Source organism: Pinus tabuliformis, chromosome 3_1 (assembly GCF_031772625.1).
Source record: "Pinus tabuliformis cultivar Carrire ecotype Pingquan chromosome 3_1, CPIR1, whole genome shotgun sequence".
Classification (NCBI taxonomy): Eukaryota; Viridiplantae; Streptophyta; class Pinopsida; order Pinales; family Pinaceae; genus Pinus; species Pinus tabuliformis.
This window is the reverse complement of record NC_142301.1, coordinates 381,515,361-381,529,178: the sequence shown is the minus strand read 5'-3', so window position 1 is coordinate 381,529,178 and position 13,818 is coordinate 381,515,361. Positions and strand designations below refer to the sequence as shown.

The 13,818-nt window shown below is 38.4% G+C and overlaps 1 protein-coding gene across 1 annotated transcript in view; it reads left to right on the top strand.

Annotated features, from left to right (window-relative positions):
- Positions 1-13,818, top strand: part of LOC149187319 (F-box/kelch-repeat protein At1g80440-like) — a 34,733-nt gene extending 20,915 nt beyond the window's left edge. Inside the window, exons 2-3 of the mRNA XM_089409619.1 lie at positions 12,480-12,608; positions 12,703-13,818. Coding sequence (XP_089265745.1) covers positions 12,480-12,608; positions 12,703-13,793 — 1,220 coding nt within the window. The 3' untranslated portion in view covers positions 13,794-13,818. The remainder of the gene's footprint in view (positions 1-12,479; positions 12,609-12,702) is intronic.

Genomic DNA, 13,818 nt, shown 5'->3' with positions numbered 1-13,818 from the left:
TGGACTTGTTTCCAATTCTCCTGCTCCAGACAGTTCAATTCACCACCTTTCAAAATATATCATGCATGGAGAAGTTTTTCGAGCCTACCTTGTTTAGAGCTCCTAATTCGATGAAGAAAAAGATCCCAAGCCTCCCTGCTCCAGAAAGCTGTGCAATATTTTTTGAGGATTCTTCTTGTAGAAGACCTTCCCAGTTACTGTAGAATGTTACTCTGCCTTTGAGCGAGCCTCATACGCGGGATAATGTAGAAAACAGGTAGAAACCAGTGGAGGACGACTTGTTCATCATTTTGTGGAAGCGGAGGATGCATACTTCAGTCAAGTGCAAATGGACAACAGGTGGTGTGAGTTTCAGCCGAGAATTTTACATTGCGGCGTGATTCTTGGTGAGGGAGTGAAGTGGCCAGGTGTACGTGGCCACATGCAGACTGCAATTCTATTTATTAACTGTATGTTTTCTTCTTGATCAGTTGCACTGCAGTTCAAATGGCTAACACTCCCTTTTTTTTTTTTATAATTTCACGTGAGTTGTCTAACATGTACGCTACATGATTCCTGGCTGATTGCTAGACAATTGGACAAGGAACTATCAGCGTAATCCCACCACTTCATTCGTTATGCACTTTCGAATCATATTGATGCAAATAGAGGAGCTGGTTTAGACACATACCTGCAAGTCGAATGGTTGTTGTGAGGTGCTATAGCCTTTCATTTGCTGCATGCACTGGTTTCTGTGGTTGCATTCCTGGATCCTTTATGTTATCAGCTTTTTGCTGTCTGATGTGTGGTTATTTTTCTTGTGCAGGTATCCTCTGTCCAGATCTAGGCTGCAAGAGTTCATTTCCACGTTCAGATCTGCACCCTCAAGCTGCTGCTGCTGAATTTTCACTGCACCAAAACTTGTTTTCGCCATTGCTCCTGAACGATAGATCAGATCGATCTGAAACTTTCTGAGCATGTTCCTACCATCATTATGTACCTCCCATAGCAAAATCGCGATCAATGGATGCACATATTTCAAGGAAAACAGGAAATGGTTGAAGATTACCGAGATCAATTTCTCGGAAACCGTGCATTGGAATCGGCTGAAAATGCTTTCGTAAGCTACTATCATCAATGTGCATCTCCCCATGGAACAGGTTTTGAAACGGATGCACGGATGTGGAGAAAATTCAAAAATGGCTGAAGGTGATGGACGCTGATTTCTTAGAGACCGCGCACCGGAATTGGTTGAAATTGCTCGGGCATGTTGCCATTGTACCTATACAACTCTTCCGTAACAATTTTGCAAATGGATGCATGGTTTTCAAGCTAGGGAAAAAACAAATTCTATTCTATGTATTTTTTCTTCAAAGCATTCTGCAAGTTTTTGCATGGAAGGAAAAACTGAGCTTTGGCTGTGATGCAGGCATGGAGATGATGGAGGAGGAGTTTGAAGATTGCAGGAGGACTTCTGAACCCTTGCGGAAGCTATCGTGTTCGCCAAACTACTTTTTTTTCAATCCATTTTTAACTTCTTGTAATTTCTACAGGAACTTCCTGTAGAAAACACAGTTTTGAGGAAAGAAGCACAATGACATGGAAAAAATGATGGAAAAGGGTGAGGAATGGAAAAATGGATGCTTGTAGGCATAACCAATAGATTCCAAGCTTTAGATTCCCTTCCAAAATCGAATCTGGCTCGCTTGAAGGTTCTACAGGATGTTTCCTGTAGAAATAGAGAACTTCTTGTAGAAGGCACAAAAATTCCTTTGTCTTTGTTTTGAGTGATCTTCCTGACCTGCAATTTCTTTCTTGCAACCTGCAATTATCCAATGGAAATTAGGTTTATTTTTATTTCTCTTTTTCTCTTTTTTTTTTTTTTTTTGAGAAACAACTAGGGCGCCTCATGGAGGTTTTCACCCTAATTGCCTGCCCCGGGCGCCTCCAAGGGAGGTTTTGACCCAGGGATCTTATTCCCTTTTTGTTTTCTCTTCTTTCCAACCCATTGACTACCTCATGAGGTTTTCAATCAATGAGCCAATCTAAGGTGCCTCCAAGGAGGTTTTCACCTTAGATTTTTATTTTCATTTTTTTTCTTTTTCTTTTTTCTTTTTTTTTCTACCCTACCCTACTTGAAAAACAAAATTCTTTTCAAGTATAAGAATACTTCCAATGGAGCCATGTGCACATCGAGATTAGAGACAAGATGATGTGGAGGCTTGAAATGCATGTTTTGACAGCTATCCGGATTTCAGAGACCAAATGATTTGACTTTGAAGGGATCAAACATAGCTGAAGAAGAGAGTACTGCTACCACTTAGTGACCGTCTGAAACCATATTTCATTATAGAACTGATATCCTTAGTCCTTTTGCTGATCTGGATCATGTTTCATATCGCCTTCTACCATGACTTTCTCATCTTCCTCTTTTTGTTGATCTTTCTCTTGATTACATGGAAGATTTGATGGTAACCATGAGGGAGCTTTCTTGATCTCTAATTCTGATGTTTTCTCTTCATGAAGTGCAACCCATGGTTCTTTGATCCCTTCTTTTGAATCCTCTTGTGCCTTTGGCCCTTCAATGTTGTCAATATAATCTTTGTTTTTCAATACTCTTCCTGAGCTACGGTGAAGATCATCGAGCTCAAGAGGAGTCATTTGGACATGTTGTGCCTTAGCATTGTAATTGGATTGAGCTACTCCATTGTATGGTTTTGGGAATGGTGGTACGGGTAGCTGAGTGGGGATGTATATTTGAGATGGATGTGGATGGGGTTGTGGTTGGGCAGGCATTTGGGGCTGCCTTGGTGGAGGAGGAGGCGATGGTTGTGGATGAGTAGGTGGTGGAGGAAAATAAGTGGGAGGAGTGTTGTATTGGGGCCTCCACCCCTGATGAGGTGCATTCCACTGAGGCTGTGGCTGAGCATAAGAGTGAAACGAATGAGCAGCTGGTTGGGCATAATATGGATCTGTGAAGGAACAAGGAGGAGGTGTGAACCAGGAAGGATGAGTAGGGGGACCCCAAGAAGGCATGAAAGTGGCTTGATAGGGGTCATAACAGGTCTCGGATGCCCCTTGCAGTTCCTGCTGGTAAGATCTAGGTCCATGTGGCCTCCTTTGGTTCATATAACGGAGTGATTCAATGGCTCCTTTGGTTCTCTGATATGCAGCTTTAATTCCGGGCATGGAAGGGCACTGATTCGTAGGATGGTATTCTTCACAGATGAAACACACTTCTAGGGAGTGCATTGGACATTCGTTCCTAGGACGTTTTCTAGTGCACCTGGGACAAAAGATGACCAAATCCCTCTCGGATTCCTCTTGCTTCTTTTGGATCCATAGGGTATCCAATTGCATGGCAAGAAACTGCCTCATATCACTCTTGAAATCTTCCATCTGATCTTCAAATTCATCTTTGGACAAGGGACTGCTCCTAACATTTCTGCTTGTAGCCGTTTGCTCCAGAGGAATGGTTTCTTCTTCTTCTTCCCTTGAGGTTCTTCAAATATGTCTTGTTGTCCACCTAAGGGTTCTTTAATCACAACCATCGAAGAAGAGAGAATGTTGGTTGCGTGAAGCAGTGGGGGTGTTGTGCAATCATTTTTCTAACTTATCTCTACTCCTACAAGGCATGAAATGAAATCTTTTTGGTTGATTTTTGCTTTTTTCTACTTCTACCTACAAAACTGAAATAGATTGAACTGCGACTAACTATCTTACTGAAATGAAAATGCGAAATTGAAATGAAAGCAGGAAAGGACTAATCTATTTTGCTCAAATGAAATTGCAGGAATGAAATGCTAGTCTACGCTTGCGGAATTGAAATGCTAATCTACGCTTGCAGAAAATGAAATTGCGGAATTGAAATTCTAATCTATGAAAGCGGGAAATTCTAATCTACTTTTTCATAAACGAAATTGCCTAATGGAAATGAAATAAGCTACTTAGCAGAAGGTTGTAGTGGAAAATAGAAGAAAAGAAGCAATCACCAATACTCTGACGCTTCCCCGGCAACGGCGCCAAAAAGAGTGGTGAGCCCCAGTATTGCAGTAATAATGCTGCAACTCCTGAGACTCCCTTCTTTAATTTTATCAACCCGGCAGTTCGTAACAAACTTGGAAGCGACGGTGCTGTATGCACAAGTACTAGCTCTTGCCACAACTGTCACTTGGACAGCTGGCACAAGTCCACTAGGAGCTTAAGCCAACTTCTATGAGCTCTTAGAAGAAGATTTTTAGCTGATGAATGAAAGCTAACTCAAAGGGGCTAATTTACTTGCAGAAAGAAACTGGAAAGCGGAAAGGAAATGCAAACCCTAGCAAACCCTAATTTTACCAGCTAGCCTTTCTGATGCGAAAAAGAGGATGCAAGCTACTGAAAGAGATGCCATTGACTTCTAGGAAGGTAAAATGCATGTGTCTAAGTTATCACTATATGAAGAAAACATCTTTTTGTATTTTTGAATAAGTTGTCACAATTATCATGCATACAATTTAACTGTTTTTGATTGTGCAGAGGTGGATTGGCGAGAGAAAATGCTTGGAAGAGGTCGGGAAGGTTCAGAGAGGGCCTAAGGGGTCCCTAACACCCTTCCAGAGAGTTTCACAGAGTTTGGCTATCAAGAAACCTCATTCGTGAGCTTCTACAAGAAGACTGCAGGGCTTCTACACGATGTTTCAGGAATTTCTACAGGATGTTCAAAAATTTCTACAGGATGTTTAAAAATTGGATTTTGGAGGATGGGTGAGTGAGGGAAGATTCATGAATGGATATGGAAGCAGGATAGGGGTCTGGAGTGGCCCAGGGACTGGTGGATGGAGTGATGAGAAGGTGTAGATGGCTAAATTGGCTCAAAGAAGACTGAAATAATGATGTACAAAAACTAGGGTTATGTCAGCAAATGTGGCAGACGTAAGGTAAGGATTCTAAGTAGAGAGTGGAGTGGAGGGTGTTGATGGATAATAAGCAGATGAAGGAGTGGTACAGGTGCTCTACAAGTCATTTTTCCAATCTGAACCAACAAAGACTTGTAAATTCAAAGACCTAGTTTCGTTGACCTAATTTACTAGCTGTCAGTAAAGAGAATGAACAGAAGTGTGACCTGCAATGAAACCATGTATTTTAACTCATGCAACTAAGCAAACGGAAGTCTAAACTTAAAACCAACTTCTACACATGAAGATCAAACACTAGTGATTGCATGGCAAAGCAAAATCAATGTTTTTGTGGGCAGCAAAGTCATCCTAGTCACAGCTCCTAATCCCACTGAGGGAGAGGTGAAACCACAGATGTTTTTTGGCCCTTTTCTTGAAGCTTTTTCTGTTAACAACCTATGAACTAAATCTGAGCATGAAAAGCTATTTTACTCATAAAAAACAACCTAAATAAGAAAACAAGGTTTAAATCTAAATAACAGATTTTATTCTAAGAATGCAGCAAAGACACATGAAAGTAAAAAAAGGAGGTACTGGGCACTTGAGATGGGCCCAACCCCAAGAGCTACAACCTCCTAAGAGAGATTTAGAGCTGGTGCAAAGCTGGATTCATCTTTATTGATCAAAAGAAATGTTACATTCCAAAAACTGTCCACAAGGAGAACTTGAAAATGTGCTGAAAGCAAAGCTAATCTACTGCCCAAAAATCGAACTACAAAATGAATAGAAAATGACTAACTACTTGCTAACCAAAATGAGGCCCTAAGCCTTCTTATTTATACAAATTGAGGACACCAACAGTCCTCCTAAACTTTAGGAACTCGGCTGCCAAAACTTGTAGTTAACAGTAGTCCTACTTGAATTGCTTGGCTGCCCTTGTGATAATCGATTTGGTGGCCCTTGAACTCTGAGATGATGGTGGAGAATTCTAGGTAAGGGCCCATAAATGAAGGAGACACCTTCCTACAAATCCTCTCCCTTGTTCTCCCACGAATTTGGCTGCCAATTGCTCATTAAAACCTTCAATTTTGTCTCCAAGTTGACCAAAAAGACTACACAAAGCACACATTAGACTTGTTGGCATAATGACTAACCCAATTCACTCTATTAGCATAAATATAATCAAAAACATGCAATAAACTAATGAGAATGGTGGATTAGGTCGAATTAGGAGGTTGAATGAGCCAATATAATTATCCATTTTTTGGGCTCATCACCTACCCACAACACAAGGAACCAACCGCATGAGAAACCAATAGATTATTTGTTCACCATGCCATTAGGGTTTACCTTGCACAAATTGCAAAACACTGAGACTATCACAACCCAATTGATATGTTTTTCATTAGCTAAGGGCGTCGCCTCATTTATGCGATTATGTGATCTTTGTTATTGACATCTAATTTCTTCGGCTAAGATAGGAATGTTTATTTGTTATGACTTGAGTTTTCCTTCATATTTATTTCAATCTATCTCACTTTGTTCGACATCTTTCCAATGTGACTATCTGTTCGGTTCGGTATAGGCGAGCTCAACATCAAGCAAGCAGTTGGGTTTAACTGTTCCAGGTAAGAAGATTTTGATTCCGGTACGTGAGTCCAAGAATGTTAAATATTTATCCAATCCAACAATGTTGAGATTATATTACATAAATGTTAACTTTATCCATTATTATATGAATTTAAAAAATCTCAACTTTTTCAAGTGACTATATAGATTAAAACCATTTCAACTTTTGAAAAGATGAGTATAAAATTCATTAATAGAAAATATAAAAAATATTTTATTTTTATAATAATTTAATATATATATATATATATATATATATATATATATATATATATATATATATATATATATATATATATATATATATATATATATATATATATATATATATATATATAAATTAAGTGATGAGAAAATACCTAAAGATTATAAATCTATTTTTCAAAACCAACCACGATAGTTATTGTTTTTCCTAAATAGTTATTATATCGAGTCCCCATATTTTTATCTACCAAATTTGATGTTGTGGTAGCAACCATAGAATAAGCTAAGGATTTGGCATCATTAAAATTTTATTGGATCACTTGTATCACATGAGGCAAGGATAGACAAAAATAAAGATTCCATTTTAGAAACCGTTTTCAAAATTTAGGTTTCTATTTCAAGAGACAGAGGTCGAGGCAGATGTAGATCGATAGGCAAAGGATGAGGAAGAAGAGATGGTGGTCAGAGAGATGCCTGAGAAGAGCATGAACATGAGAGTGGGAGCAAGTGCAAAAACTTTAGCAATGATCAAAGATTTGAAAAATCAAAGGTGATATGTTATTATTGCAATAAATTTGGTCACTATAACCGTGATTGTAGGAAGGAGATAGCTAATCAAGGGAACCAAAGAGCTAATGCCACTACAGAGAGTAGTAACTCCATGTTCCTAGATTGCCATACGATCCATGAACCTTATGATAATGTGTGTCTATTGACAGTGGTTGCAGTAACCACATGAAATGCAACAATAATTTTGTTGCAAATTCGGATCAATCAGTGAAAATAGAGGTAAATTTGGGGACTCACAAGACTGTGGATGTAGATAGAAAAGGAGTGGTCAACATTCTGACCAAGGAGGGGGAGCCGAAGACAATCTTAGAGGTATATTATGTTCCTAGTCTCAGACATAATTTGATAAGTGTTGGTCAATTGACACATAAAGGATACATAGTTATCTTTCAAGGTCAATAATGTGTTAAATATGATAAGCCTCCAAGCAAGCAGCTGATAGTGAAGGTGCATATGACGAGGAACATATTCTTTCCTCTAATTATGAATTATAGTGATCAGGTCAATTCTTTTACAGTTGCATGTTCTAATGATTATTGGTTATGGAACTTTCGGTTTGGACACTTGCACTTTTCTGGTTTAAGATTGTCGTAGAAGAAATAGACGGTCAATGGATTACCTTCCATCAAAGAACCTACTAGTACTTGTGAGTGTTTCATCTCGGGAAAACAACATCGTGAAAGGTTTCCAAAGGGATTTGCATACCGAGAAAAGAAATCTCTTGAGCATGCATACATACCTCTGTGGACCTATAAGGAAACAGTCGATTGGTGGCAGTAGTTACTTCCTCACTTTCATTGATGACTATAGAAGAAAGAGTTGGTTTTACTTCTTGGAGAAAAAGTCTGAAACTTTTGCAAAGTTAAAAGAATTCAAAGCTTTAGTAGAGAACCAAAGTGATCAACAAATGAAGGTATTAAGTCATATCGTGGTGGAGAATATGGTTCAAAGGCATTCCATGATTAGTGCAAACAACATGGAATCAAAAGACAGTTTACAACCAATACACATTGCAACAGAATTGTGTAGCAAAGAGAATGAACAAGAAAATTATGAACATTGTAAGAAGCATGTTGAAAGGGAGAAACTTGTCTAATGAGTATTCGACAGAGACAATTGCATGTGTTATTTATGTGATCAACATATCTCGTACAAAGAGTGTCATGAAAAGAGTACCATAAAAAGAATAGTCAGGTATATCTTGCATCGTATCTCATCTCTGAGTGTTTGGATGTGTATCTAATTCACATGTGCCTAAGGAGCGAAGTGGAAAATTAGATGATAAAAGTGAAAAATGCATATTTACAGGTTATAGTGAGCAATCAAAATCTTACAAATTGTATCTCTGTCACAAAGAAGACCATAATTAGCAGAGATGCTGTGTTCAAAGAACGGGAGTCATGGAATGGAACTATAGACAAAACAATTCATGCACAAGTGCCACTGATGGAAGAAGATTATGTAGCCGAAAAGGAGTAGCAAGAATCACAGGTGAAGACAACAAACAGAGACACACCAACAAGGACTCCAAGATTTTCAAAGTAGCATGGATCTTCAAGCATATCAATAGATCGAGACTCTCCAAACAATCAATCAGGTGATGAATCAAGCAATGGTAAGAGAAATATGAGAATTCTGAAAGATATTTATGACGATTTGGATGTTAGTTGAAATTTTGCATTGTTATCATTCCAACCTTCTTTGTTTGAATAAGCAATGAGAGACGAAAATTGGGTGCAAGCCACGAATGAAGAAATTGAAGCTATTGAAATGAATGATACATGGGATCTGGTTGATTTATGAAAGGACAAAAATCTCATTGGTGTAAAGTGGGTGTACAAGACAAAGTTGAATGAGAAAGGTGAAATTGATAGATTTAAAGCTAGACTTGTAGCAAAACGATTCTCGCACAACGAGGAATATATTTTGGAGAAACATTTACTCGGGTAGCCAGATTGGATACTAGAAGAGAAATTCTAGCTACAACAGCTCAGAACAAGTGGAAATTATATCAAATGGATGTGAAATTAGCCTTGTTCAATGGAACTCTAGAAGAAGAAATTTATGTGCAGCAACCTCCAGGTTATGAAGTTGAAGGTAACGAAGATAACGTTTACGGGTTGAAGAAATCGCTTTATGGACTTAAGCAAGTGACTAGAGCTTGGTATAGCATAATTGACAGCTACATGATTGAGAATGGATTTTGTTGAGGTAACATTGAGTTTACCTTGTACACAAAGGTAAATGAGCATGGGCAAATTTTGATTGTTTGCTTATATGTTGATGAGATGATTTTTACAGGTGATTTTGAGTTAGATGAATTTAAAGCATCCATGATGAAAGAATTTTAGATGACAGATCTTGGTCTCATCAAATATTTTCTTAACATAGAAGCTGAGCAATCTAAAAAAGGAATTTTTATTTGTGAAAATAAATATGCCAAAGATTTGTTGAAAAGATTCATGATGGAAAATCGCAAACTTGTCCCTACACCAGTTGCAACAAGTACAAAGTTAAGAAAGGATGATGAAGGGTCATATGTCAATCCAACTCTATTCAAAAGATTGGTTGACAACCTCATGTATCTCACAGCTACAAGACTGGATATCATGCAAGGAGTGAGTTTGATTTCCAGATTTACGGAGACACCAAAAGGCACACAATGGAGTGCAGGAAAAAGAATTCTGTGATATATACTAGGAACTAGAGAATGTGGCATAATGTATGCAAGCGCAAAAAATAAGGGTTTGATTGCATACATAGATAGCGATTTTGTCGGAATTTTGTTTGATAGGAAGGTAAATTCTGGTTTTGTGTTACATCTTGGTTTAGGCGTGATTTCATGGACATCTAAGAAGCAACTCATTGTGACACTTTCATCATTAGAAGCAGAATATGTAGCAACAACATCAACAACATGTCATGTAGTGTTGTTAAGAAGAGTATTCGATGGACTCAAGTAGAAACAACAAGGATCAACAACAATATATTGTTACAACACCTAAGGGATTGCACTATCCAAGAATAGTGTGCTTCATCATAAGAGCAAGCATATTGATACTAAATATCACCTTATTAGAGAACTAGTGAGAAATGGAAAAGTTCACTTGAATCCTTGTAAATCTAGTGATCAATTGGCTGATATATTTACTAAGTCATTAGGAAAATATTTGTTGGAGTTTCATAGAAGAAACTTAGGTGTTGTAAGCCTAGCTGAGACATAGACCTGCAGGCATGTCTGAGTTGTTATGAGTCAGTCTTAGTTTAGTGGTCGTAGTTAAGGGGAGTGTTAAAATAAGCTAATTACTCCCGCATGAGGAGTTGCCTAAAATTAGAGAGTCAGTTAACTAAGTGTTGAGGGTTGAGGGTTGAGCATTGAGTCAAGTCGAGTTAAGTGATAGATGAATTTTATTATTTGCTTGCATGTTAAGATATTTTAGGTGAGTCTCTAGTCGAAAAGGTTTAAATACCCTTCACCGGGTTCGTTGTAAGTATCAAGTTTTGCATGATCAATAGAAGAGCCACAACTCGTGTGAGTTTTGTGTGAATTTTTGTTTCAGCTCCTCTGCCTTTCCAACATTGACTGTTGTGGTATTCAGTTCATTACAAATGTATTCGTCTTATGCTTGGAATTGTAGGTCTTTCAAATAGTCTATATCTTCCAATTTCATATTCACTCGGCCTTGGAGTGTAAATATCGATTATTCTCCTAGATGTTGATCTAGAATTTTGGTTTCTGTGTTTGACCCTCTGTGAGGCACCTGTGAAACGCTTCCTCCCCTTCCCATTTCCCCTGCACCTACAATGGGATTCCACTCTTCTGTCAATTGAAAGCTGGTTTTCACGGGTGTCTGATCTCCACCTAGTAGAGGCACTACCTTGTTTTTCTGTGTAGAAAGTGGAGTCATGGCACAGACATTCTGGAGGTTCGAATATCCGATGCTTTGTCTATGTCACCGGAGATTCAAATATCCGTTGCTCTGTCTGGATTCCTTTAAGTTGCAAGTGGACATGATGATTTCCTGCGATCTGCAGTTGTCTACAATGTGTATGAAGATGAATAGAAGGTTCTACCTAACGTTATTTCTAGAATCAAACCAATCTATTTAAACTTCCACTTTATCTAATATACTATCACCATCCTATCTTGTAGCGAGATGCAATTGTTTCTATATTCAATTTTTATCATGCTTTTGGTTTTATTTTTATGTCATGGTAATTAATTTGCGAAAAAAAATAATAAGCTGCGACAAAAGATATCTAGTGCTAAAACCTGCGAGAAAATATATCTAATGCTTAAAAGATAGTGACCTTTATTTGTTTGTCAAATGAATAACTTGCGAGAAAAGATATCTAAGGCTTAAAACGTAAATTCTTGTTACTTTTATTTATATCATCAAATGGGAAATGAGAAGGAACAACAGTGGCTGCTTAGTAGCAATTCATTGTTCATGAGACAGGCTAGAAATAGTAAATTTCAAATCAAGAAAAATTAAATATCAAGAAGATTTGAAAGCTATTGCCTATGTGAATATAACTTCAATTTCAAAATTGAAAGGAATTGCTTAAGCTTTTAATTCCTAGCTCTACTAATAAAAAACAAATTATGTTTCACTAAGATTAACTAAGACGTACTTTAACTTTTATTATAAAAATTTTGAGGATTTTCCCATAGTATAAAACATATTAGTTAAGTTATGTTACTTAGTGAACACCGATAAAAAAATTATTATTAAAAATAACTATAAAATAAAAATAAACTTTTTATACCGTCCCCATTATAATGAACTAATGTAAAATAACTTTCTCTTCTGTGCTTCATCGAGACATTTCTTAATTGAATTATTAACAAATTGTATAGATATTCATATTAAATTTCCTTTTTTACCATAAATTAACATTATCTTTAAATTTTAGATACTCCAGCGAGCTACTCCTGGCTCACCGGTATGTACTGCCCATGCTAAAGTTATTTATCGCTAGATCTTTCTCGAATTCTACACACCGCACAAGGAACCAATCGGACGAGAAACCAATCGATGATTTGTTCACCGTTGCAGAAAATGTGAAACACTACACGACAACGGGAAGCTAATTGGTCCGTTTTTTATTATTTGACGGTGGCTACGCGTTTATGCGATGACGTGTCATCTGTTATCGACTGATTTTTCGCTCTAGCTTCTTCCTTTAAATAGGAATGCTGATCTGTTATCAATTGAGTTTTCCTTCATATTTATTTCGATCTCACTCACTTTCTCCGCTGTGGCTATCTTTTGGGTTCGATCAAGCGGTTGTGTTTAAGCGGCAAGAAGAGTGTAATTCTTGTACGTGAGTCTTTGGTCTTGGAAGGTAAGCATTGGCTTATGTCGGTTATCAGACCGTATTTCGCTACCTGTTGTGTATCTGATTATGGAGGGTTTTGCTGTTATTCCATGGGAAATAGGTCGGCGGTGTCTGCTGAGAGTGCCTTACGACTCCCATGAAAACCTCAGAGCTGTGTGCAAAAGCTGGAAGGCCGCTGTGAACCACCCCCAGTTCTATGAAGACAGAAAAAAGTTTGGGATTTCGCAGGCGTGTATATGTTTAGTGGAACTCCGGGAATACCCTGCTTACCCTGAGGATGATCTAGAATTTGTGGTTTCTATCTTTGACCCTCTGCGAGGCACACTGGAAATGTTTCCTCCCCTTCCCTATTTCCCCGGCACTCGTAATAGGATTCCCCTCTTCTGTGACTGCGTTTGTGTCAATCGAAAGCTGGTTTTGATGGGCGGATGGAATCCGTCCGACCTCCACCTAGGGGAGGCACTCAACACCGTTTTCATCTACGATTTTTCATCAGGAAAGTGGAGCCGTGGCGCCGACATGCCGGAGATTCGAATCTCCGGTGCTTTCTCGGTATCACCTGAGGGACTCCTTTACGTTGCAGGTGGACACGATGACTACGAAGATTTCCTGCGATCTGCAGCGGTTTACAATTTGTTTGAAGACGAATGGAAGATTATTCCTGAGATGGGTGAAGAACGCGAAGAATGCTGTGGTGCTTTCATCGACGGCAAATTTTTCGTTATTAGCGGTTATACTTGTGAGTCGCGTGATCGATTCAAGTGGAGTGCGGAAGTTTATGATCCAGAAACAGGGGCATGGACAACGCTGGAGAATATGTGGACTATCGGGGAAGGGAAAGGCCCACAGTCTTGTGTGGTTGCTGCTTCTTCTGGGCGCTTGTACTCGTTCCAGAAGCAGCAAGGAGTGATGAAATATCACTCCGATGAAAACGTTTGGAGGGCAGTAGGTTCTCTTCCAGAAACCCTTACAAGGATGACATGTTGTGTAGCGTGGCGTGACAAGATTTTTGTTTGCGGTTATGCTGAGAGTAATGGTGAGGTTTTCTATATGTTTGAGCCTCCGCCTACGATAAGTGCAGCAATTGCTCCAGCGGAAACCACTGGAGTGTGGACTGCCATTGAGAAACCAGAAAAATCTCATGAGGAGTATGTTCAGTGTATTCAGTCCACCGTTACTTTTGAGATTTAAAGTTAAATAATAGTGATAATTACCA